General features: G+C 43.2%; 1 protein-coding gene across 2 annotated transcripts in view; it reads right to left on the bottom strand.

Moving 5' to 3' along the window:
- The window catches only part of COLGALT2 (collagen beta(1-O)galactosyltransferase 2), a 133,890-nt gene extending 106,734 nt beyond the window's left edge, over positions 1 to 27,156 (bottom strand). The window contains exon 1 of one of the 2 annotated variants that reach the window (XM_082612058.1): positions 26,601 to 27,156. In XM_082612058.1, the coding sequence (XP_082468184.1) occupies positions 26,601 to 26,863 (263 nt within the window). In that variant the 5' untranslated portion in view covers positions 26,864 to 27,156. The remainder of the gene's footprint in view (positions 1 to 26,600) is intronic. The other variant, XM_082612057.1, reaches the window with a different exon arrangement.
- Between the last annotated feature and the right edge of the window lie 289 nt (positions 27,157 to 27,445).

Here is a 27,445-nt window from a genome sequence, read left to right as displayed (position 1 = left end):
AAAATTGTAACTGAGAGACTTAACTTGTACAAAATGAACACCTCTTCTTCCCATCTCATTATGTTTGAACTGGGGGGGATGGATGATTTGTTCCACTACAGTATTATAGGGGTAAGAAGGATGTTGCTTTTCTGGTATTAATTATTCTAAATGGCATGTTATATTTCCCTTCCTAGGAAGCATATAAAGAATTCCAGTCCCAGAAATCAAGGTTTCAAAACATCTTCAGAAGCAAAGTAAACAAAATGGAAAACAAATCTTAACAATGGTTTCATTCAGAGGAAACTTCTCATTGGTAATAAAATCAAGGAACAGTATAACCCTTTTTCAGACTACACACATTCTTCACTTTACCTTCAAAGTCTAGATATTTAATAAAATATACATAGAATTACTGCACAAATTACCTAAGCGAAAAAGCTTAAGATATTTTAAAGCCAAATTGGACACAGAGGCCCCTATAAAAACAAATATGTGATCTTTCAAAGGCATAAATTATTATGCTGGAAGATGCTCCAGACAGCAGGGATCAGAATAAACTGAGAAGGAAGAAATCTTTTCTGCCAGAAGCAAGCAGTAAGAATGCCAAAGGTAGGGGAGATGGGGAAGCTTTTAAAAAACAAAAGAGATCTCTGTGGAACCATATATCTGCTTAAAGTAAACCAGATTATAATTATTACTTTATTAGAGATTAGATTTTGAAACATCTTAAATTTGAACATTTGAATTTGAACGGCTCAAATCCTTTCTCACAGTCCCCATAAATGTGCCTCTCACTTCTGAAATCATTAAATCATTGCTCTCTGCTCTGATTTTTGGCTTCTCAGTATCAACTCACTTCGTGGTTACACTGTATGAGAGGCAGAGGAAATGTCATCGACTTAAGAAGCTAAATCTTAAGACGTAACAGCAGCACTTGTGAGGACTCAGGTATGAGACAGAAAAATCCTGGCAGTTATCGTATTTTTCATGAAGAAACCAGAGCTGAGCTTTGCCAAGCAGACAGCTATGAGCTCACTGGTCTGAAATAATTACCCATTGAGACTTTTCTCCAGCACAGAACTAATGGGTTTATGCAGAAAACATAACTCGAATATTGATTTGCAGAGTTTTTCTTTTTAAATCAGTAATCAGTAGCCTTTGTCTGTACTTGAGCCTGACATAGCTCTCGGTTACATTAATTGACAAAGTAGAAGAATAAAAAGAGAATAAATACTCAACAAAAGCAGATCGTTTTTAATTCACATTCTTTACGTTTGGTGGTCTCATTCCTGTTTTAGGAGATAAAGAAATCAAAGCCTCAAACATTTGAAACAGATAGAAGAGTTTTTAAGGGGTTTAATATTCCACAGTTGCAACTCAGAAATTAAGCACAGACTGAAGCAAACCCAAAACAAATTGCTCTGTTCAACCTAGAGACGACCTTAGAAATGTTCTTTATAATGAAGATGAGATATGCTGTGATGTTAACAGAGGGACCGAGGACATCGAAAGTGGACTGTGTTCAAATGATTTCCGCGGAAAGATACAGAGCAGGATCTAAAACACCGATCCGTATTTTTGCAAAATTGTGCTTCATGCCTCAAGAAGACAAAGTACAGCAAATAGTATGCAACTGACACTCAGTGATGCATGCCCTAAGCTTAGTGCATTCTTTCAACACTCCTAATCTGTGGTTTAATAAAGAGGTATATGCAGAACTGGCGATGTCCAGCATTCACTTGTTTTTTTAGACTCTTTGGATGGCTGTGTAGAACGTCTTCATTTATTGCGGGGGTTATATGTTGTGTTTAGTTTTATTTTGTCATTTTAAAACAAAGCACTTTAATTTTTTTATGAATACCGCCCCCTGAATCCTACTAGTAATGGCATTGCCATTGGTGACATACAGAAAGAAGAAAAAAAAAGTCTTTTGAGAACATTCCACTGTGTAATCAGGATGCAGGGAAAAAGTAGAGAATTTGCTGACGTAATACTCAAAGGTTTACAGCACATTTATTTCCACTAACTGGTGGGGGTTTAATTGTATAAGTTACACAGGTTGATAAGAATTAAAATAAAAACTTTATACTATTATTGATGATATTGAAAACTGACCATATTTTCCCCAAAAAGAAGCCCAAAGAAGAATGGTATGCCATTTAGAGGGCAAATCTGACCTAAGTCCAAGACAGATTAGCCACACCAGCCTTCTTCTTTTCTTCCAACAAGTGTAACCTTTCTCTGATTTAGGAATCTGCCTGGTTCCCCTTCTCTTCTCCAGTCCTACCCTCTCTTGCCAAGGTGGCTCCTTCTCATCATTCAGGGCTTGGCTCAAGTATCACCTTCTCAAAAAGCCCTTCTCTGACCACCTTATATATGAAGTACTCTTCTATCCAAGCACTTCATCGATGCCCCATTATCCTGTTTTACTTTCTCCTTAACACATCTTTTAAAATCATCTGGTTTGTTTATTTTGTGTCTGTCATTGCTCTCCCCCAGTACAACAGAAGCTCCATGGATGCAGAGTCTACATCTGTACACCCAGCATCTCACACAATGACATTGCTTATGTTCTTAGATGTGTAGGTCAGCTGCTTAGGACATCTGCGCTTGAAGTTTCTCATGAGCTTGTAAATAGATGTCATCTGAAAGCCGCACTGGGCTGGAAGACTGACTTCCTAGGTGGATCCCTCATATGGCAGCAAGTTGATGCTGGCTGTTGGTTGCTGGCCTTAGTTCCTCTCCACATGGACCTCTCCTTGGGATTGTTTTGATGTCCTCATGGCATGCGGGACATCCCTCAGGGCAAGCAATCCACGAGACTGGGGCAGAAACTGCAATGCCTTTTATGATTTGCCTTTTATGATTCGAAAGTCACGCACTCTCACTCCCACCCATGCCACTGGCCATGTGAGTCGGCATGGGAGGAGACTAGGCAAGAGTGAGTACCAGGAGGCACGGACCCTTGGGGGCCACCATGGAGGTTGGTTACCATACCACTGGTTACAGTTAGTTCACTATTAAAAAAGCAGGCCTTTACGGTAAGGCAAGCAAATACCCATACACCTTATATTTTTACATATTACTTCAATATTTAAAACACTTTAAAAGAAATAATCAAAGCTTTCTACTTTTCTATGGAGCCTGAAAAAATATATGAATTTCTCCTTAGTGACAGAATTAGATGAAAAGAATCATAAAATGACTACTGTTGTCCCTTTCATTTTTCGTTTAACAATAGGTTGCTGGTTTTGTTTTACTATCTACTTAGTTGGGGATATGCAGCACTCAAGCTCTTTGAAGTGTAAAAGTAAGATTAAGGCCAAGTGCAAACTGAGCTGGGAGGAGTTCACACAAGTATTTGGAAGCAGGTCCCCAGACAGGATCTGCAGCCCATGTGTCTTTTGAGACAATGACATATGCAACTCTTCAACCAAAAATGACCTCACTTGTTACCAGTTGATTGTTCAGGGGTCTGGAAACCACAGTGTATTATTTTACCACCCAGGGTGAAATTAACTACAGACCATAGCCATGTGTAACCTTGGTCTTCTTAGGGATCAAAGGCCAAGGAAGGCAAATACAGTTTTTTTTAAGTTGCTGAAAACAAGAATTATCTGTCTGGATTTTTCAAATTCATAATCACTTTTTACAAGGTGATGCGAAGAACAGCTTCTCCTAATTATTTCAGATAAGACACTTGCATTTCTAGTACTGCTAATTCTATATTTAAATAAACAGATCAATCCATCAATAAACTAACTAAGACCTACCTAGAAAAATGCTGCTTTGAAAAACTGAAAAAGAAAGGATTGGAAAAGAGAAAATGGAGCCAAATCTATGATGTTAGTAAGAATAGGAGTAAAAGTAGTGAGATTTAACTGGAATCTCAAACTAGATTCTAGCTAACTAGATTTAACTAGAACCCCAAAAATCTGCTACAGAGAAATGATTTCAGAAGGTGAAACACAGACTGTGGTTTATTTATCTGCTTCTCCTTTGACATCAAAAAGATGAAGTGCTCCTTTTAGAGAAACTATTTGCTTTCTAGCTCAAAGCTACGGAATGTCAGTGCAATTTATTATCTAAAACTTGACAGATGATACACAGATTAGGGGAAGCAACACCAAATCTCAGATACCTTGTTACACAGAAGAGAGGAAAAGCTTCAAAATCCACTTCACTACAGGGCAGAAATTGACCTTCTGTGCCTTAACTCACATTTACTGTTATATCAGAAGAAAAACTCATTAGCGCATTTTACGCTACCATGCCTGAACCCCGGGGTAATGAAAGCATCCTAGAAAAAAATCTTACTTCAGAAACTCAAAACAGCTGGTGCTAGATTGTTGGGAAAGCAGGCAGCTAGCTTGCAGCTTGAGAGTATCAGCTGAGTAGCCAAGATCAGAGAGAGCTGAGAGAGGCAGCCAAAGAGCAGTGCTTTCTCAGGATAATTCTGATCCAGCACGACTGCTTTTTTACTGAGTTCAAAAAAGGAAGAATTTGATTTTAGAGGCTGAACCCCAGGAATATAAGTCAGAGACACCAATGAGAACTCTCTTTGGAAAGAAAATTGTTGCCCTCCTGATTTTATCTTTTTAGAGCCTGATTTTATCTTTCTAGAGCCTATATACAAAAAATCAACTTTTTCTTCTGCTCCTACATTAAAGCATCAGCAAGGAAGGACATGGCCCCAACCAGCTCCATGTTACAAGGACCTTTCACAGGCACTCATGCTCCTGGCCTCTGAAGGTGTCAGTGCGGACCAATCTTCAACATCTCTATGGTAAATGACACCACTTTGAAGTAAAGCCTCTCCCTGGGGAGGAGCTATTACTTCAGTGCAATAGCCCATTCGCCTGCTGAAACTTGACTTCCATTGCCAGGTTCTAACCCCAAAGTGCACATGCAAGCTAATTCCCTCACACGGTAGACTGAGCAAAATACACAGGTCTGCACGCTGGCCAGCAGCTTTTGCAAAGAACAAACACACATGTTGTTTCCCATCACAATGGCAAATGTCCAACTCCTATTTCTGCCTTTTCAAAAAAGAAGGGGGACCTTCTAGGGAAGACCTGCACTTACTTATTTTGCACGCATGAGAAAAGTCAATATGTACACTCATGCCACAACCATTCCATCCCTGGTGCCCACAGCAATGGTTTTCCTAGCTTTCAGATCTGGAACTATCTCTTCTGACATAATTCTCTGTGTTCTTTTTCTTCTCAGCACAGCCCTTCTTTTGGCTGTTGTTGTTCATGAAAGAGATGGTATTTTCTTTCAGGCTAGAGGTTATATTAGTCAAGGTTCTCTGGAGAAACAGAACCAATAGAACAGATAGCTAGAGAGCCAGAGAGAGAGAAAGAGAGAGAGAGAGAATGTATATATATATATATAATATATACCTCAATATAATATATCTACTTCATACCTATCTATTGAGAGAGAGGTGGAATGATTTTAAGGAATTAGTTCATGCAATTATGGAGGTTGGCAAGTTCAGAGTTTGTAGGGTAGGCCAGAAGGCTGGAGACGCAGAGAAGAGCTAATGTTGCAATTCAAGTCCAAAGGCAGTGTGATGACACATTTTCTTGTTGCGTGAGGAGGTCAGTCTTTTGTTTTATTCAGGCCTTCAACTGATTAAACGAGGCCCACCTATGTTATGGAAGGCTTTACTCAAAGTCCACTGATTTAAATATAAATCTCAGCCAAAAACACCCTCACAAAAACACCCTCACAGAAACACCCTGAATAATGCTTGACCACATATCCAGGCACCATGCTCAGCCCAACTGACACATAAACTTAACCATCCCAAAGGGCAAAACAATTTTTTAATTTTTATAATTTGATGTAGATATGAACCATCAGTCTATTCACCAAGGATATGAGACAAGGATAAGTCAAAACTACTGAAAAGTTATATCTAAGTACAAATAAAGAAACAAAGGCCCAAATGGCATTTTAAATAATGTGGCAACAGAGTAAGCTGTTTTATTTTTCATGGTATCAGTGGTGGAACTGCAAATTCATAGCATGCTATGGCTAGAAAAATCTTTAAAGATCAGCCTATCCAGCACTCATGGTATAGCTAAGGAGACCAAGGCAAGGTAGTGAATTCAAGAAAATCTGAAAATATGGTGGGGAAGGGCATAGATGATGCAGAAGAGCCAACAGCTGAGAAACCAGATAAAACTCGTACTGGAATGCCTTATGTGGGATGTTACTGAGATAAAAATCACTCTCCATTGTCTAAACACACAACTATTGGGCGGCACCGAGAGAGAGAGAGAGAGAGAGAGAGAGAGAGAGAGAGAGAGAGACAGAGACAGAGAGAGACAGAGAGAGAGAGAGACAGAGAGAGAGAGAGGGAGGGGGGGGTGGGAGAGAGAGAGAGAGAGAGAGAGCACTCAAGGGGGTGCTGGATGGTTGGACCAAACAGGTCCATTATCAAAAGCTGGCCTCTGTATATCCAAAAGACAGAAAATCCATGCATGGATAACTGAAAGTTCAATTACTTCCTTTATTTTGATAAGACGCATGGGAAAATGAGAGTTTGGCCGTCACCATGCCAACAACAGCAAAGACTGGCCAGTGGGTCTGGGACTTCATGCTTCCCAGTGGGACTCAATAATCTGCCTCTCATGGGGTAGGGGAGTTCAGTAAATATTAGTGAGTTACTGTCCTTTCCTGCTCAGACAAATGCCAGCAGTGTCCCTTTAGTTCACTAGTATTTGCCCAGGCTTTGGGAAAAGCTATTAAGATTCAGCACCATTATCAAAGGGGACTTGGCAGCATCTAATCTTTGGGAGACAGAAAACTGGCCCAGAAGTGGGGCTGTAACCTTCAGTCACCTTCTGGCATTGCTGCAATCTGATGCCTAAGGAATGAGGATCCAGTGCATCTTTGATGCCCAGTCATGGCTTTGAAGCTGTGTCAAGACCACAGGACAAAGGCAGCACTGTTTATGCAAATTTAGAAACAAAAGAAGCTAGAATCCAAAGCCATTAAAAGTAACATCAGAAATCCAATACCCAGAGGTGATTAGAGGCCCTACACCAGTATGAAACAGAATGCCTGAAAGTGAGGCTGGGCAACACACCAAAACACACACTGGGAAGCAATCCTGAACAGCCACAGCCCGGCTGGATGTGCTTAGAGGGCTTGATGTCCGCAGCTCCTTAGCCAAGGGGCAGACTCTGTGTACCGCAGGAAGGAAGCCCTCGGCCACAGCTGCTCTACACCTGGTGCACGCAGCCCTTTCCTGAGAAGTTCCAATTTGTGCCCTCAAGGCCACCCTCTTGATGCCACGTCGTCCCCTTGGCAGTTCAGTCATCATGTGGCACGGGCCTTCCACAGGAGACGACACTATTAGGGACACCTTTGGGCACAGTACACAACAGGGTGATATACAAATGAGCTTCCGAGAAAACTTAGATATTTTTTTTTTAGGCCACTCCGAAAAAGATCTAAAATTGGGCTGAGGGTCCAGGAAACATCAATCGTGCAGAGTTATGATTCATAAAAATTCTTTAGATCCACTCACTCCATGAAGGGGGTACTGATGTCAGACCGGGAAGGGACCCGAGAGAACATCTGTCTCATCCACAGGTTCTCAAGTTTCGCTCCGCATTATCACCCCCTGGGAAGTTTTCAAAATATGTCACTTGCCCTAGTCCTACCCCATAGATCCAGACCTAAGTGGTCTGGGGGTGGGGCCCAGGCATCAGTATTTTTTTAACCCTCATCAAATGATTCTCATAAGCAGCCACATTTGAGAGCCACAACTCTGGCACATCTCCCTGATGTTACGGAGAGGAAACTGAGGCCCAGAGGGAATAAGGGGCTTGTTCTAAGTGACACAGCATGAGCAAATGAACAATGCCTCCCAGTCCTTTCACAAGACAACATAAATAACAAAATGAGGACATTTGCATACTGGGGGGAAAATGGAGGAGGCTGCTTCTGGCTGGAGGGAAGAGTTCCGGAGACTCCCCGGGGAACCTGGCCTCATCTTCCTCCCCAGGTGATCATTATCTCCCTGGCAGGAGGCATTAAGCTGTAGAATGCAGCTCACATTTCAGGGAAGGAAAAGGACTTAAAAAGAAAATGGGACACATAAACTTGAGGACATTTACAGTGGAATTTGTGATAGACCGGTCACCTAAAGGACACAATAAAACGAGGGTGTGGAACTGTATGAGATTTATCAATGGAGGTGTGATCATCCCCAGAGAAGGCTGCCTGTTGGTAAGCTTATAATAATGCTACTGTATCAACTCTGAACATACCTTCACGCAGCAGCGACAAACTCAGAAAAATCTTTTGTACAGCAGACTCGAATAGTGTAAATTTCCCAAAAGTTCTATTTTGGATTCATAACCAGTGAAGACACTAGGTTAGAGACTTTGTAATATCATGTAGTTAAGGCTGAACTTCAACTAAGCTAATTTAATAGACTGTTCATTGTTCTCCCAAATGAGGGGAGGAGCTTTTAAAGGCATGCCAGAGAGAAAATCAAAGGTAAGAAAATTAAATACCAGCAACAAAAGAATCAAGATGAGGGGATATGGAGACTGAAGTGGTTCACATGACTACTATTTATTTGGAGGAAATGCACTGGTTTGATTTCCCTCCAGTCTATTAAGAGATGTTCATCAATAGCTATCCTTCCTTCTATAAACCTAAATGCTTAATGAGCTCATGATGTGAGATACCTGAGCAAAGAAAAGGGTTTGAGGGAATGTCACTTTATACTGAGCCCCACTGCAAGGCACTTCATACAATGGGTAATCTGGAGCATTGCCTTAAAAAAAAAAAAAAAATATATATATATATACATATATATATATATATATATGTATATATATATATATATATATTTTAAATAGCCGCTATTGGAAGGTGGGAGAACACATGTGCTCAACTCAATAAAAAACACAGATGATGTCTGTCTGGCAGAGCCTCTTCTTTGTAATCCTGTACATTACTACTTCTCTTAATAAGAAACCCCTTGGCCTTCTTGATTGCTTACGCATCTGGAACCTGGAGTTTAGAAGATTCCAGTGTGTGACAACTTACCAAGCTTTGAAAATCCCACGGCCTGTACTTCAGACACATATACAGCTTTCAGTCCTTCCATGAGGGCCCCCTATTTTTCATGGGGGCTTCTGGGAGCTCATCTCCTGCAGTTCCCAGACCCAGAAGTGTATACAAATTACTTGTGCACGTGTTTAAGGCACAGATTCCCAGGCCCCTTCCACAGGCCATCTGATTGAATGTGGCTGAAACGGGGCACAGAAATCTATGTAACTAACAAATGTCCTAGGTGTTGTGATACAGCTGGCCCATGAACCAGTATTTAGGAACCACTAGTAGAAGCCCAGCAGCCTTATAGCAAAAGGTCAGCAGAAGAGTGATGAGGGCCACGTCCACTCATGGCCAATGAACTTGACCAATGGGGTTGAGTTGCTTTGAGGCCACCTCAACTACTAATTTCAACATGATTACCTGAATTTATCCACCTAGACAATCCATGATGGTCAAATAAATAAAAGGATGCATATAATTTTTTTTAGTCTGTTGCTTTAGAAATTCATAGTTTATCTTGCTAAAGAGAATTTTCTAGGATAGAAATCAATGTGTCCAGTAAATCTTAAAGTCTAACAAGATTGAGGAAAAGCAGAAAGGAGATTTGTAATTTTCTAAAACATTTTAGTATGCTGAGCCTTAAAGGCCAACTCCACAAAATCCATCTGAAACATAAGACACGGTCTGACTATCTGAATATACTCCCACCCCACCTGCTTCTAGCAGAGGGAATGCAGCTCGCATATAAGCTTACTGTTCAACGTTGCAGTGATGACATGAAAAATCCTGATTCCACCTGGCAGCAACTTTCCACTATCTTGGCGGGTCTCAGCCATAATCACTGTGGTGTGTGGAGCTTGGACAGATTATGGAGCTGGCTGGAAACCAAGAAACTAAAAAGCAGTCCAGCAGTTCAGCAAGGGACTCTGTGTTGGAAATGCCATAGCCCCAAATGCCCATGACCATATTTCTCACGGACAGCCCAGGAATTTAAGTTCCACTGTTAGTCTCCAGAAAATCCTGCCTTTCCCAAGGCCCTGAAAAGTGGCAATTTCTCACTTAATATGACTTTTAGGGAGAATGTCAATCAACATACATCCATGTATTCCCCTTTCTCAGAATCATCTCTCGCCCTGTGAGAACAGGAAAGCTTGACGTGGCCCACTGCCCTCCCCACCTCCAAAATGTATACAGTCAGTCTCAGAAAGGAAAGGGGATGCAAAGTAAGAGTTCTATTTCTTTTTTTTTTTTTTTTTTTTTTTTTTTTTTTTTTTTTTTTTTTTTGTTTTTTTTTTTTTTATTTTTTTTATTTTTTTGCTTTATAACAAATTTAATCAGTTATACATATACATATGTTTCCATATCCCCTCCCTTTTGCGTCTCCCTCCCACCCTCCCTATCCCACCCCTCCAGGCGGTCACAAAGTACCGAGCTGATCTCCCTGTGCTATGCGGCTATTTCCCACTAGCTATCTACCTCACGTTTGGTAGTGTATATATGTCCATGCCGCTCTTTCACTTTGTCACAGCTTACCCTTCCCCCTCCCCATATCCTCAAGTCCATTCTCTAGTAGGTCTGTGTCTTTATTCCTGTCTTACCCCTATGTTCTTCATGACATTTTTTTTTCTTAAATTCCATATATATGTGTTAGCATACAGTATTTGTCTTTCTCTTTCTGACTTACTTCACTCTGTATGACAGACTCTAGGTCTATCCACCTCATTACAAATAGCTCAATTTCATTTCTTTTTATGGCTGAGTAATATTCCATTGTATATATGTGCCACATCTTCTTTATCCATTCATCTGATGATGGACACTTAGGTTGTTTCCATCTCCGGGCTATTGTAAATAGGGCTGCTATGAACATTTTGGTACATGTCTCTTTTTGAATTATGGTTTTCTCAGGGTATATGCCCAGTAGTGGGATTGCTGGGTCATATGGTAGTTCTATTTGTAGTTTTTTAAGGAACCTCCATACCGTTCTCCATAGCGGCTGTACCAATTCACATTCCCACCAGCAGTGCAAGAGTGTTCCCTTTTTTCCACACCCTCTCCAGCATTTATTGTTTCTAGATTTTTTGATGATGGCCATTCTGACTGGTGTGAGATGATATCTCATTGTAGTTTTGATTTGCATTTCTCTAATGAGTAAAGATGTTGAGCATCCTTTCATGTGTTTGTTGGCAGTCTGTATATCTTCTGTGGAGAAATGTCTATTTAGGTCTTCTGCCCATTTTTGGATTGGGTTGTTTGTTTTTTTGTTATTGAGCTGCATGAGCTGCTTATAAATTTTGGAGATTAATCCTTTGTCAGTTGCTTCATTTGCAAATATTTTCTCCCATTCTGAGGGTTGTCTTTTGGTCTTGTTTATGGTTTCCTTTGCTGTGCAAAAGCTTTTAAGTTTCATTAGGTCCCATGTGTTTATTTTTGTCTTTATTTCCATTTCTCTAGGAGGTGGGTCGAAAAGGATCTTGCTGTGATTTATGTCATAGAGTGTTCTGCCTATGTTTTCCTCTAAGAGTTTGATAGTGTCTGGCCTTACATTTAGGTCTTTAATCCATTTTGAGCTTATTTTTGTGTATGGTGTTAGGGAGTGATCTAATCTCATACTTTTACATGTCCCTATCCAGTTTTCCCAGCACCACTTATTGAAGAGACTGTCCTTTCTCCACTGTACATTCCTGCCTCCTTTATCAAAGATAAGGTGACCATATGTCCGTGGGTTTAACTCTGGGCTTTCTATCCTGTTCCATTGATCTATCTTTCTGTTTTTGTGCCAGTACCATACTGTCTTGATTACTGTAGCTTTGTAGTATAGTCTGAAGTCAGGGAGCCTGATTCCTCCAGCTCCATTTTTCGTTCTCAAGATTGCTTTGGCTATTCGGGGTCTTTTGTGTTTCCATACAAATTGTGAAATTTTTTGTTCTAGTTCTGTGAAAAATGCCAGTGGTAGTTTGATAGGGATTGCATTGAACCTGTAGATTGCTTTGGGTAGTAGAGTCATTTTCACAATGTTGATTCTTCCAATCCAAGAACATGGTACATCTCTCCATCTATTTGTATCATCTTTAATTTCTTTCATCAGTGTCTTATAATTTTCTGCATACAGGTCTTTTGTCTCCTTAGGTAGGTTTATTCCTAGATATTTTATTCTTTTTGTTGCAATGGTAAATGGGAGTGTTTCCTTGATTTCACTTTCAGATTTTTCATCATCAGTATATAGGAATGCCAGAGATTTCTGTGCATTAATTTTGTATCCTGCAACTTTACCAAATTCATTGATTAACTCTAGTAGTTTTCTGGTAGCATCTTTAGGATTCTCTATGTATAGTATCATGTCATCTGCAAACAGTGACAGCTTTACTTCTTCTTTTCCAATTTGGATTCCTTTTATTTCCTTTTCTTCTCTGATTGCTGTGGCTAAAACTTCCAAAACTAGGTTGAATAAGAGTGGTGAAAGTGGGCAACCTTGTCTAGTTCCTGATCTTAGTGGAAATGGTTTCAGTTTTTCACCATTGAGGACGATGCTGGCTGTGGGTTTGTCATATATGGCCTTTATTATGTTGAGGAAAGTTCCCTCTATGCCTACTTTCTGCAGGGTTTTTATCATAAATGGGTGTTGAATTTTGTCGAAAGCTTTCTCTGCATCTATTGAGATGATCATATGGTTTTTCTCCTTCAATTTGTTAATATGGTGTATCACGTTGATTGATTTGCGTATATTGAAGAATCCTTGCATTCCTGGAATAAACCCCACTTGATCATGGTGTATGATCCTTTTAATGTGCTGTTGGATTCTGTTTGCTAGTATTTTGTTGAGGATTTTTGCATCTATGTTCATCAGTGATATTGGCCTGTAGTTTTCTTTCTTTGTGACATCCTAGCCTGGTTTTGGTATCAAGGTGATGGTGGCCTCGTAGAATGAGTTTGGGAGTGTTCCTCCCTCTGCTATATTTTGGAAGAGTTTGAGAAGGATAGGTGTTAGCTCTTCTCTAAATGCTTGATAGAATTCGCCTGTGAAGCCATCTGGTCCTGGGCTTTTGTTTGTTGGAAGATTTTTTATCACAGTTTCAATTTCAGTGCTTGTGATTGGTCTGTTCATATTTTCTATTTCTTCCTGGTTCAGTCTCGGCAGGTTGTGCATTTCTAAGAATTTGTCCATTTCTTCCAGGTTGTCCATTTTATTGGCATAGAGTTGCTTATAGTAATCTCTCATGATCTTTTGTATTTCTGCAGTGTCAGTTGTTACTTCTCCTTTTTCATTTCTAATTCTATTGATTTGAGTCTTTTCCCTTTTTTTCTTGATGAGTCTGGCTAATGGTTTATCAATTTTGTTTATCTTCTCAAAGAACCAGCTTTGAGTTTTATTGATCTTTGCTATCGTTTCCTTCATTTCTTTTTCATTTATTTCTGATCTGATTTTTATGATTTCTTTCCTTCTGCTAACTTTGGGATGTTTTTGTTCTTCTTTCTCTAATTGCTTTAGGTGCAAGGTTAGGTTGTTTATTCGAGATGTTTCCTGTTTCTTAAGGTGGGATTGTATTGCTATAAACTTCCCTCTTAGAACTGCTTTTGCTGCATCCCATAGGTTTTGGGTCATCGTGTCTCCATTGTCATTTGTTTCTAGGTATTTTTTAATTTCCTCTTTGATTTCTTCAGTGATCACTTCGTTATTAAGTAGTGTATTGTTTAGCCTCCATGTGTTTGTATTTTTTACAGCTCTTTTCCTGTAATTGATATCTAGTCTCATAGCATTGTGGTCGGAAAAGATACTTGATACAATTTCAATTTTCTTAAATTTACCAAGGCTTGATTTGTGACCCAAGATATGATCTATCCTGGAGAATGTTCCATGAGCACTTGAGAAAAATGTGTATTCTGTTGTTTTTGGATGGAATGTCCTATAAATATCAATTAAGTCCATCTTGTTTAATGTATCATTTAAAGCTTGTGTTTCCTTATTTATTTTCATTTTGGATGATCTGTCCATTGGTGAAAGTGGGGTGTTAAAGTCCCCTACTATGATTGTGTTACTGTCGATTTCTCCTTTTATGGCTGTTAGCATTTGCCTTATGTATTGAGGTGCTCCTATGTTTGGTGCATAAATATTTACAATTGTTATATCTTCTTCTTGGATCGATCCCTTGATCATTATGTAGTGTCCTTCTTTGTCTCTTCTAGTAGTCCTTATTTTAAAGTCTATTTTGTCTGATATGAGAATTGCTACTCCACCTTTCTTTTGGTTTCCATTTGCATGGAATATCTTTTTCCATCCCCTTACTTTCAGTCTGTATGTGTCTCTAGGTCTGAAGTGGGTCTCTTGTAGACAGCATATAGATGGGTCTTGTTTTTGTATCCATTCAGCCAATCTGTGTCTTTTGGTGGGAGCATTTAGTCCATTTACATTTAAGGTAATTATCGATATGTATGTTCCTATTCCCATTTTCTTAATTGTTTTGGGTTCATTATTGTAGGTCTTTTCCTTCTGTTGTGTTTCTTGCCTAGAGAAGTTCCTTTAGCATTTGTTGTAAAGCTGGTTTGGTGGTGCTGAACTCTCTCAGCTTTTGCTTGTCTGTAAACGTTTTAATTTCTCCATCAAATCTGAATGAGATCCTTGCTGGGTAGAGTAATCTTGGTTGCAGGTTTTTCTCCTTCATCACTTTAAGTATGTCCTGCCACTCCCTTCTGGCTTGTAGAGTTTCTGCTGAGAGATCAGCTGTTATCCTGATGGGGATTCCCTTGTGTGTTATTTGTTGTTTTTGCCTTGCTGCTTTTAATATGATTTCTTTGTGTTTAATTTTTGACAGTTTGATTAATATGTGTCTTGGCGTATTTCTCCTTGGATTTATTCTGTATGGGACTCTCTGTGCCTCCTGGACTTGATTAACTATTTCTTTTCCCATATTAGGGAAGTTTTCAACTATAATCTCTTCAAATATTTTCTCAGTCCCTTTCTTTTTCTCTTCTTCTTCTGGAACCCCTATAATTCGAATGTTGGTGCGTTTAATGTTGTCCCAGAGGTCTCTGAGACTGTCCTCTGTTCTTTTCATTCTTTTTTCTTTATTTTGCTCTGCAGCAGTTATTTCCACTATTTTATCTTCCACCTCACTTATCCGTTCTTCTGCCTCAGTTATTCTGCTATTGATCCCATCTAGAGTATTTTTTATTTCATGTATTGTGTTTTTAATCGATGTTTGATTCATCTTTAGTTCTTCTAGGTCCTTGTTAACTGTTTCTTGCATTTTGTCTATTCTATTTCCAAGATTTTGGATCTGGGAAATAGAATCTTGGATCATCTTTACCATCATTATTCTGAATTCTTTTTCAGGTAGACTGCCTATTACCTCTTCATTTGTTAGGTCTGGTGGGTTTTTATCTTGCTCCTTCTCCTGCTGTGTGTTTTTCTGTCTTCTCATTTTGCTTATATTACTGTGTTTGGGGTCTCCTTTTTGCAGGCTGCAGGTTTGTAGTTCCTGTTGTTTTTGGTGTCTGTCCCCAGTGGCTAAGGTTGGTTTAGTGGGTTGTGTAGGCTTCCTGGTGGAGGGGACTAGTGCCTGTGTTCTGGTGGATGAGGCTGGATCTTGTCTTTCTGGTGGGCAGGTTCACGTCTGGTGGTGTGTTTTGGGGTGTCTGTGGACTTTTTATGATTTTAGGCCACCTCTCTGCTAATGGGTGGCGTTGTGTTCCTGTCTTGCTAGTTGTTTGGCTCAGGGTGTCCAGCACTGTAGCCTGCTGGTCGTTGAGTGAAGCTGGGTGCTGGTGTTGAGATGGAGATCTCTGGAAGATTTTCGCCGTTTGATATTATGTGGAGCTGGGAGGTCTCTTGTGGACCAGTGTCCTGAAGTTGGCTCTCCCACCTCAGAGGCACAGCACTGACTCCGGGCTCCTCAATTTGGGATGATGTGTTGTCTATTCATGTATTCCGCAGATGCAGGGTACATCAAGTTGATTGTGGAGCTTTAATCCGCTGCTTCTGAGGCTGCTGGGAGAGGTTTCCCTTTCTCTTCTTTGTTCTCACAGCTCCTGGGTCTCAGCTTTGGATTTGGCCCCGCCTCTGCGTGTAGGTCGCCGGAGGGCGTCTGTTCTTTGCTCAGATAGGACAGGGTTAAAGGAGCAGCCTCTTCGGGGACTCTGGCTCACTCAGGCCGGGAGGGAGGGAGGGGCACGGAGTGCGGGGCAAGCCTGCAGCGGCAGAGGTCGGCGTGACGTTGCACCAGCCCGAGGCGCGCCGTGCGTTCTCCCAGGGAAGCCGCCCCTGGATCCCGGGACCCCGGCAGTGGCGGGCTGCACAGGCTCCCGGAAGGGCGGTGTGGGCAGTGACCTGCGCTCGCACACAGGCTTCTTGGCGGCGGCAGCAGCAGCCTCAGCGTCCCACGCCTGTCACTGGGCTCCGCGCTTTCAGTCGCGACTCGCGCCCGTCCGTGGAGCCCCTTTAAGCAGCACTCTTAATCCCCTCTCCTAGCGCACCAGGAAACCAAGAGGGGAGAAAAAGTCTCTTGCCTCTTCGGCAGCTCCAGAGTTTTCCCGGACTCCCTCCCGGCTAGCTGTGGCACATTAGCCCCCTTCAGGCTGAGTTCTCGCCGCCAGCCCCAGTCCTCTCCCTGCGCTCTGACCGAAGCCCGAGCCTCAGCTTCCAGCGCTGCGCGCCCCGGCGGGCGAGCAGACAAGCCTTTCGGGCTGGTGAGTGCCGCTCGGCACCGATCCTCTGTGTGCGGATCTCTCCGCTTTGCCCTACCCAGGTATGTGGGGAGTTTCTTGCCTTTTGGGAGGTCTGGGGTCTTCTGCCAGCGTTCAGTAGGTGTTCTGTAGGAGTTGTTCCACGTGTAGCTGTATTTCTGGTGTATCCGTGGGGAGGAAGGTGATCTCCGCGTCTTACTCTTCCGCCATCTTACCCGGAAGTCAAGAGTTCTATTTCTTTACTGCCTAAAATGTAGGCACTTTGGGCCACCTTCATGGTTTCCTTGGGCTTGACAGCTATCTTAGTCTATTTGGGCTGCTATAACAAAATACTACAGGCTGGGTAGCTTATAAACAACAGAAATTTATTTCTTACAGTTCTGGAAGCTAGAAGTCCAAGATGAGGATGGCAGCATGGTCAGGTTCTGGTGAAGGGCCTCTTCTGGGTTGTAGACTTCCTGCTGTGTCCTCACTTGGTGGAAGGGGTGAGGGATCTCTCTGGAGCTTCTTTTATAAGAACACTAATCCCATTCATGAGAGCTCCACTCCCATGACTTAAGCACCTCCCAAAGACCCCCCACCTCCTAATATCATCATCTTTAGGGGTTAGAATTTCAACCCATGAATTTTGCCGGGAGGGTGGTAGATGGGGAAAGTTCCATTTAAGGAACTTCCTCTCTCCAGACTGACATGTGCCTCAATAGACTTGGAAGTGATCAAACCTAGGAGGTAAAGAATTCTTCCAATGTAGGCAATTTATCACTTAAATCAAGTACTCATGAGGCTGCTTCATCAGAGCGGCCTGGTCCCACACACAGTCTTCTGCCGTCTTCTTAGGGGTGTGTAGCCTAGGATCATCACTTAAGTTATCATTTATGTTTTTGAAATGCACGTCTTCTAAGGGGTGTTGAAACATTAATCAAAAATTCTGGGGTGGGGCCTCCTCTGGTGGCGCAGTGGTTGAGAGTCCGCCTGCCGATGCAGGGGACACGGGTTCGTGCCCCGGTCCGGGAAGATCCCACATGCCGTGGAGCGGCTGGGCCCGTGAGCCATGGCCGCTGAGCCTGTGCATCCCGAGCCTGTGCTCCGCAAACGGAGAGGCCACAACAGTGAGAGGCCCGCGTACAACAACAACAACAAAAAAAAAATTCTGGGGCGAAGAGGATTACTTTGCACTATGTTTGCAGAGGAACACGATCTCATCAGCTAAACCAATTAAGTCAGGGACAGGTTTCAGCTTGCTGAACTTGACAAACAACTAAATAATAACAATTACTGCCTCGATTAAATGAAGTATGTTATGATATCATAAATTCAGCCTTGGTAGGATGTCATGAGGCTATTACGGGAAGTCTAAGTCCAAAATGATTTCTGTCCAGTGCTCCTAGAGAGGAAAAGAAATGCCCTGCAGCCAAATCTAACGTTTAATTCATACAAGAGACTTTGCTAATGTCACCAACCACAAATGCTGCGTTTTCATGGCTCCGGACAGCAGCAAGTTCCAGTGAATTAATTACAGCCACTCTATTTATATTCCGCATGGCTTTTCAATTACTACCTATAACGAGACGGGTTTTACCTTTATGAACATTAACGCACAGCTTTCCAACCATAGGACTGGAGAGCCGAGGGAAAAGTAATACAATCCTGATCATTTTACTACTAGGTCACTCACTGGCAGCTTGCCAAGCCTGCTGGTTCTAGAAAGCAGTTACTACTCGAGTCCTAGGGCTCCTGAGGAGCCTGAGCAGGAAGCAAGGGTCACCACCCAAATGCCTACAGGGGCCAGACAGCAGGGGCCAATCGTAAGTGCACAGAGGGTGGGCGTGATGGGGACCTGTCTGGACAAAGTCCGGGAGACAGCAGCTCCTAGGCTAACCATTTGTTGCTGTGGACAAATGCAGGCCTGGTGGGGCAGGTGCTGCTCACTCTGGCATGTCCAGTTTGTGTAAAGTTATCTAGTTATACATTTATGATAGACGCACGTTTTGGATTTGGGTTATGCTTCATTAAAAAAATTTTTTTTTGGCTTCCCTGGTGGCACAGTGGTTGAGAGTCCGCCTGCCGATGCAGGGGACACGGGTTCGTGCCGCAGTCCGGGAAGATCCCACGTGTCGCGGAGCAGCTGGGCCCGTGAGCCATGGCCGCTGAGCCTGTGTGTCCGGAGCCTGTGCTCCGCAACGGGAGAGGCCACGACAGTGAGAGGCACGCGTACCGCAAAAAAAAAAAAAAAAATTTTTTTAATGGGCTAAGGGCCACATTTCTGGGGGCCAGAGACACAAGAACAAGAGAGCAAGATGGGTATAATCAGGGAGGGTTCAGAGTAACTACCTGGAACAGGTGTTGTGTGAAGCTGGCTTTCACTGTGCCAGCCAGGACATAGGTACAGGTGGGATGGCAGAGTTTAAAAAACCTGGGATAGAGAGATTGACTTAAAAACATCACATTTGTGCAGAATATGAGATATCAATTACTTCTATTAGGTTGGCCAAAAAGTTTGTTCGGTTTTAAGTAAAAATAAAAGACTCATTTTCACCAAGAACTTTATTGAACAACGTATTCATTAACCAAATGTACTTTTTGGCCAACCAACATTTGGGTAAACACCTAAAAGGATATATGTATATGCACAGAAAGTTTCTAGATGATACACGAGAAACTGTTAACAATGGTTGCCCCAGGCAGGTGGTATGGAGTGGAAGGGAGATTAACTTTTTATTGTATTCCCATTCACACTCTTTGAAGTTTTATTACGGGACAGTATTATTTTTTCAATTTAAAAAAGAAAACGTCAGGAAAGAAAATAATGAAATTACTATAAACCTACAAGGACTCTAAGGGATTTAACTTCTTTTAGCAGCAATTTTTGATATGCTAACAATGTAAATGCAATTAAATGAACAGATCACTCCTTTGAGAATAAAAACGTCAAAACATATACAATACACACACTTTGTAATTCCTGATAAATAATAGCTATGATTTAAACACATATAGTGAAACCTCTTCATAATATGGTAACTGGGGAATAGAACTAAGAACCAAACTACAGGCTAATCATTTTCTCTCAAACTTTAACTCGAATGTATATTGTTATGTTATTTGAAGCAATGTGCAGAAATGAACCGTATAATAGTCCTACTATAGTCCCTATATAAGCCTTATAATGGTCCTACTATAGTATGCCTTAGACTTGAAGACAGTGCCACACCGTGATAGGACCCATGAGGACATTTAAGTGTTGGAAAAAGGACCGAGGCACAACCAACAGCCTTTCAGGTTACAAAGCCTTCATTGTTCATTCCTACGACCACCGAGACAGTCAAGGGAGAGGGCCATGGGAAGCATGCTTACGTACCTGGAGTCATAAGCATGCACCATGCACTAGCTGTAGAATCTGGAGAATCTGGAGAAAGGAGTTGAAGACAAGTACGTAAAACCAAACCCTGCTTAGAATAACTGGTATGCTCCTTTAACCATGAGCTATATTCCTTATAAAATACTCAACATTAAAACAGCCATATAGGGTTTAAAATCTAGAAATCTGTTATCTCACTCCGACACTTATTCATAATGTAATATACTGTGGGAACATCCCTTAACTGCCCTGTGCTTTGGTTTCCCCACCTATGGAAGTCAATTAATAAAACAGATCCAGGACAAGTTAGACATCCATTCTAACTCGCAAGTGATTTGTCTAAACTAGAGCAAGAGGATAGGTGACTTCAGTTTTTACCCAAAGGAAATATATAGTTCTGAGGTCCAATTGTGTTTTGAAATTGTACAGTGGAGGGAGGATTGATAGTGTCTCCTACTATTTGGAAGAAAGTTGAGTTTACATGTCAACCAAATCCAAGACCACTAATTAAAAAGGTTGAAAAACTGACCCTCTGTCTTACCAAAATGCTGCAGCCACCATGCATATGAATAATGCGGCCTTATTCGTTTGTCACTAAAAATACGTGATAAATTTCTCTCTGTTGCTATATAGCTGTGATCATAGCAAGTGACCTGCATATTTAAGTACAACCCACATATTTAGTCTCGTTCTGTTCCTGTGAAATCTACCAACATAGAACAGAGTTTAGCAACTAGAAAGTGCCCAAGTGACAAAATCATCAAGACAGTGGAAGGGAGCCACTGAGTCCCTTGTGTCATTCAAGCAGAAGGAGCCATTCTTCTTTGAAAGAAAACACTGGCACTCTTATCTTCCTAAGGTGGGTCAACTGACAGAAGCAAAAACTAGAACTAATTGGTCTTTTCTTGATCTTAAACAGAGCATCTGTACTCAGTCTGTGGCATTAGCTGCCTGAGTCGCATCCTGGCTCCACCGTGCACTAACCTTGTGACCTCAGACAAGTTATTTAAATTCTCTGTGCCTCAGTTTCCTCCTGTGTAAAGTGAAGAGCGTAATGACACTTCTCACCTAGGGTTGCTGTCAGGAGTAAATCAGTTATCATACCAAAGTGTTTAGAACAGCCCCTCCATGAATGTTAGTTTCCATTATGCTGATAACTTTTTGTTGGAAGGAAGAAAATAAACAGAGCTTCTTTTGAACGTATTTTCTTTTTTAAAATTTTCATTTGCGAAGAGAAAGGTAATGGAGATGAGACAAAAAGGAAAAGATGTATAGGAAATAGCAACTATTATCTATTTAGTAGCATGTGTGTAAAAGACATTGTAATACTTTATCTCATTTGCTTGTTATAATAACTCTTTGAGGTAGGTGTTATTATTGGTCATCTCCAGATGAGGCAGCTCAGCTTAGAGCTTCATGATGTGCCCATGATTACACAGGAGATTTGAGCCCTAGTCTATCTGACTGTAAGCTGCATACTCTGCCCTCTGTACTAAACTACCAGGCTGGGAAAAATAAGGAGAAGGAGGGGGTAAGCTGAGAGAAATAAACTAATGGAGAGAAGCAGACCAAAGTACATATACTTTTTCAGCCATGAGCTGCAACTTCTGTCTAGAGGGAAAACATAACCACTTAATGTCAAGATTGTAATGATAAAATGTGACATCATTCTCACCACTGATGAAAACGAGCATTACTAGTGGCTTGGAACATTTTGTAAACACACTTATATTAGTGTATCAAGTTAAACATTCACCAAAATGCTACTGGTTGGGCATTAAAATGTAGAGATAAATCCAAGCTAATCCCCAAACACGCCACAAAGTTGTGTGCAATATGTCAGGGTCAGTACCCCAGAACAAGCAGAAGTTCATCATTGTTAATGTTTATGTCAACAGAAACATCTCTTTATTTAAAAGCCATATGATGGTTTTCAATTCAGCATACATATTACTTTTCAAAACTCTACCAAATGAAATGCCCAAATTGTTCTGTAATTACACGATAGTTACTGCCTTGTGACTGCACAGACTCTGTGAATCCCAACCGTCTTCCCACACAGAATAGCAGGCTCTCCAAAAGACAAACTTAATGTATCTTTTGGGTCAAATGTTTTTCCTTGTGCCCTGCTCCATTTTCCATCATCATGTTACTTGCCACTGCCCCCCTTAATCATAGGCTTGGGAAGGGGGATGAGGTCAGCCTTCCCTCTACTGCTAAGGCCACTATTCATGGCTCCACTGAATTAAAGAGAACCTACTCAAGCGCACTGCCGCATGTTACAATGCCAACCTGTCCCCTTCATCTCAGCACAGCAGTGATCCCCATTAACCCAGTGCCGGTTTTAATTACAACACAAGGATTATCTCAGTTCCTTATCACAGAACTGTGATATCTGAAGGACAACAATTAGTTTGGTGGGGTTTTGAGATCAGATAGGTAAATGTGACAAGTTTTCCTTTTTGCCGGTACAAAGTCTCTAAAATATAAACTTTCCTTAATTCAACTGAATCCAAATAAACTTCATACTGAGATAACTGCCCTCATCCTCTGAAAAAGTTTTCAGGTCAATTTGTTGGTATTCAGTGCAGATCTGGTCCAGAACTCTAGGTGAGGGGAAAAAAAAAAAATCACACCACTGGGAAATCTGAATGTGATCATTGAACCAGGGTCTCAATTACTCATACAGGAAAGAAGTCTTATCAGATGCTACTCCAGCCATTGTTAGAAGTAAGCAGATGAATGAGAAGATAGAGTCTGCACAGAGTTACTAAAATAAGATGAAATGGAAGCGGGCAGCCCAGTCTCTATACTCAACATGGTTCTGTTTTATGAAGTTCTGGCCATTTTTTGACACTGACCATTTTTGACCTCAGCATGTGCTGGCCTTGCAGAGTGGAGACTAGCCAGTTTGGCATCTCAGAATGTTGAGGAGAGCTTGGGACTGAGAGACTAGAGTAAGTCATTGGCAGAAGCCCCTCAAAACTGCAGCATCCTAAACTGAGGTACTGCCTCTCCTGGAGGGTTATAACCCATCACCTTGCCCGCAAATACTCCTCTAGCGCTAGTCATGAAGTCAGCAGCTCCAGGGTACAGTGCAATGAGTTTGGAGATTTGCAAAACTTAGACCTGCCACTCACTTTATCTCCCCTGATAGGAAGCTCTGGTTAATGTTCCAGTACCTTTTTATTTTCCATGCTTCTCCCTCTTTCTGGAACCCTCCTTCCTTCCCAGGTTTTTGTGGATTCCTATTTGTCCTTCAAAACTGAGTTCAAACTAAGTGTCAACTCTCCTCAGAAAACCTTTCATGACCACACAACTGCCCCAATCTGATTTATATAGAAATCTTTTGTCACTCTCCCAAAAGCTATAAATGCCATTCAGATCACCTTACACTGCCTAGTTTAAAAAAAAAAAACAAAGCCATATTTATCTGTGAGGAGCCACATCTTTTTTTTTTTTTTTTTGTGGTATGCGGGCCTCTCACTGTTGTGGCCTCTCCCGCTGCGGAGCACAGGCTCCGGACGCGCCCGCTCAGCGGCCATGGCTCACGGGCCCAGCCGCTCCGCGGCATGTGGGATCCTCCCAGACCGGGGCACGAACCCTTGTCCCCTGCATCGGCAGGCGGACTCTCAACCACTGCGCCACCAGGGAAGCCCCGAGGAGCCACATCTTATTCAACCTTTTCCAGCCTGAACCTGGCATAGTGCCTGATTCTCACAAAAGAAGGTCATTACTTGCACAACCTCTCTGTGCCTCAGTTTTCTCATCTGTAAAAGGGTATAATAATAAGACATAACTGATAGGGTTATTGTGAAGAGGAAACCAGAAAAATGAATGTAGAGTGCTTAGAAGAACTGTGAGCTCTTATTATTAAATATTTGTAAAATTAACAAGTAAATATAATCTTCAGTCAGTTAGTTACTTTAGACAATATCTTCTATGAAATGGAGATAATCTTCTTTCTTTATAGGATGGTAGTTAAGATCAAATGAGATAACTAGTTGATGAAAGTACTTTGAAAGCTGTAAAGGACTATTTAAAAACTGGCATTTTAGGGCTTCCCTGGTGGCGCAGTAGTTGAGAGTTCACCTGCCGATGCAGGCGACACGGGTTCGTGCCCCGGTCCAGGAAGATCCCACATGCCGCAGAGCGTCTGGGCCCGTGAGCCATGGCCGCTGAGCCTGCGCGTCTGGAGCCTGTGCTCCGCAACGGGAGAGGCCACAACAGTGAGAGGCCCGCATACCACACACACAAAAAAACAAAAACAAAAACTGGCATTTTATTATTATTACCTAATAAATTATATAAGATTTCTAAGCCAGAACTCAAAGAAGAGTCTTCAGTGGCTGGTTAATGCAGGGGTTGCCCAAGGCCTTACCCAAGCCTTGGGTTTCTTCCTTTACTTTCCAACACAGACCATAAAGGTACAGTCACATGGACCAGGAATAAGGGTAAGGGAAAAGAGATCCCTAAGGTCTAAGCAGAATTGAGAATACTACCCATCTAAAGAGAACACCAACATCCATAGAATCTGGAACATCCAGGGAACTCAGGATGTACAATCATTGCTGAGTGATTCTGATCATATCACAAAATCTATGAAATTCAAGAGCTGGAAAGGATTTTTGAAATCACTTGTTCCTATTCCCTTATTTTACTGATGAGAAAACTGAGGTCTATGGATCCCAAGCAACTGGCCCAAAACTACATGTCAAGCTAGTGACAAAACAACTCAAGTCTCCTTATTTGTAGCTTTATATACATTTTGCTTATACTGTATCATGTTCCCTTTATCCTTTCTGGGGTGGTCTTTAGAAACAAACCTGGGTTCACATTCCAGTTTAACCATTTATTAATTCTGTGACTGAGTTATTGAACTGATCCAAGCCTCAATTTCTTCGTTTGTAAAATAAGGATGATAGTATCTTTTAAAAGTTTACTATATGATAAAAGGGGTAATGTCTGCACATCAGGTAGCAAAACCTGTGCCTGGTACTCACTTCCCCCCTCACTAATTTCCTATAGCAACTATTGTGATGTTCTTTAAAACTAAACAATGCATAAAGACCAAGACAATATTGTAAAGCATCTCTTTTGAAGAAAGCGTCTAAGAACTGACATTTGTGAAATTTTCTTTTGGTACTGAAATGGTTAAAAAAAATCCTTCTGGTTTAAAATCTGACTGCACCAACGTTCCTACTTTCCACATAACATGCCCTTCTCCGTGGCAGCCGTCACGTATAACAGAGTATATAGTAAAGCAGTGTATAGCACAGTGCTGCACTATATCTCATGTTTGCTTTCTCACCTCTGCACCTTTCCCACCAGGTACCATTAGGCTCCCAGTTTCAGCTACTGCTTTATCCTTCCTTTTCGCTTTCTGCCCAACCGTGGCTTTAAGGATGTCATGTCTGTGGACAGCTCCCTTTAACAACATAAGACAGAAATTGCTCCAGAGTGACCTGGGCTATGTCTTCCTCAAGACACCAGAGGCCTCTTGTCCATGTACCTGGCAGCCTATCTCCCCTGGCCAGTGTCCACCTCCTCCTCCACAGGCCCCTTAGCGGCTCACCTGGCCACCAACTTCTCACCCTCTGATACCTGCTTTTATAAAAAGATGTGGAGACAGGACCAAGTGGGAAAGTTGAAGTGGGCAGCCAGCTCCGCAGCAAGCACAGGGCCTAGGCCCGAGTCTCTACCCTAAGCGCAACAAAACTTAGCTGTTTGCCTTCCCGGGGCGGTTCGGTCCCCAGGACGCCCACCGGCACCCCAAGGCACCCCGCGCGGTTTGCATCTGCGGCAGGGAATGGGTCCCGGGAGGATGCAGGGACGGGACAGCTTGGAGCGCTCAGAGGAGACAGGACCCACGGTGGTGACGTAGTTAGGAAGACACAGCTGGCCCCAACTAGCCTCAAACTCTGCGTCCTGATCCCTTCTCACCTTCCTCCCCACACCCAGGGAGAACCTTGAGCCACTTTTCCAGCCTCTGAGTTGGGAGCAGGAACCTGGCACCGGGAAGCCAGGACAGCGCACTCCAACCACTCCGGAGGGCCCGCCACCCCGCCCCGGCCCCCAGCCGCAGTTTCGGTCCATGTCGCGTCCGGAGGAGTAGGCGGCAACAGGCAACCTTATTCCCGCACTCCGGGGCGAGGGATATGAGGTGGGGAAAAAGGGAATCCTCGCGAGTGTTAAGGGGGGAGAGGTACTACTCTTGCGGGGTCTCCCCAGTCCTGTCCGGGAGAGGGACGAGGTCACCCCGCTCCACACTGTCCCCACGGGAGCTCGGGGCGGGCTGCTTATCCTGGTTAGCAGCCCGTGGGCACGCAGACGCGCGCGTCCTTCCCCACCCCGACCGCTGATCCACCCAGGACCCACGCCGGCGGTGAGGGGTGTGCGCACCTCGTGTCCGCGTGCCCCGAGCGCCCCCTCTCCCCTCAGCGACACTTCGGGCGCCGCCCCCGCCGCCGGCCCGGCGCAGCCAGCTCACCAGATGGCCATCCTGCTCTTGGGGTAGTCCAGCCGCTCCAGGCAGCCGAGGAAGTGAGGCAGCGTGTGCGCAGCGTTACGCGCGAGGACGGCCACCATCACCGTGGGTCTCTGCAGGGGCGACTCGGGGAATACTACCGCCTCCCCTTCGTCGTCTTCGGAGTCCGGCTCGGCAGCGAAGCGCTCCCGGCAGCCGCCGCGGAGCAGAGCCCACGAGAGGAGTAGCAGCGCCCAGGCCAGGGGGGCAGCGGGGCTTGCGGCCATGTTCAGGGCCGTGGCGGGCGGCTGGACCACCGGCCGTGGATGCCCGAGGCCGGCAGCGAGGGGCGGAGGGGAGGCGGCTGGCGCGCGCGCACTGGCAAGACCTCGGCAGCCCGGGACCCTCCCGCCGCCGCCGCCGCCGCCGCCGCCGCCCCAGCTGCACTGCCCAGGCCCTGCCGCGGGGACCCGGAGTACCTGCCGCCGCCGGCGCTCGTCTGGGACTCAGGCTCGCAGACAGTCGTGTCGGTGCGGCTGTTTGTCCCGAGTCCCGCGGAAAGTTCCTCTAGTCCAGGCTCAGCTTGTACAGCTGAGGTCTGTGGCTTCCCCCAGAGCCGTGAGGTGTGGCCGTGTCTGCCAATGGGCGTGTGAATGCGTGTGTGTGTGTGTGTGTGTGTGTGCGCGCGCGCGCGCGAGCGTGTGTACATAACGGTACGACTCCAAGAAAATTTATTCTGCTTTTGCAAACCGCAGTCTAAAGTCCTTCACAGTGATGCAATGTATCCAGTTTTTCATAATGCACTTATTGACTAAATGGGTAGAGCTCTAAAATGGAAAGTCACCTAATGATTCACTACTATGATAAAC

The sequence above is a fragment of the Mesoplodon mirus genome (assembly GCF_964341445.2).
Source record: "Mesoplodon mirus genome assembly, chromosome: 3".
Taxonomy (NCBI): domain Eukaryota; kingdom Metazoa; phylum Chordata; class Mammalia; order Artiodactyla; family Ziphiidae; genus Mesoplodon; species Mesoplodon mirus.
Note: the sequence above shows the minus strand (reverse complement) of the source record. Positions and strands in the feature narration are given on the sequence as shown.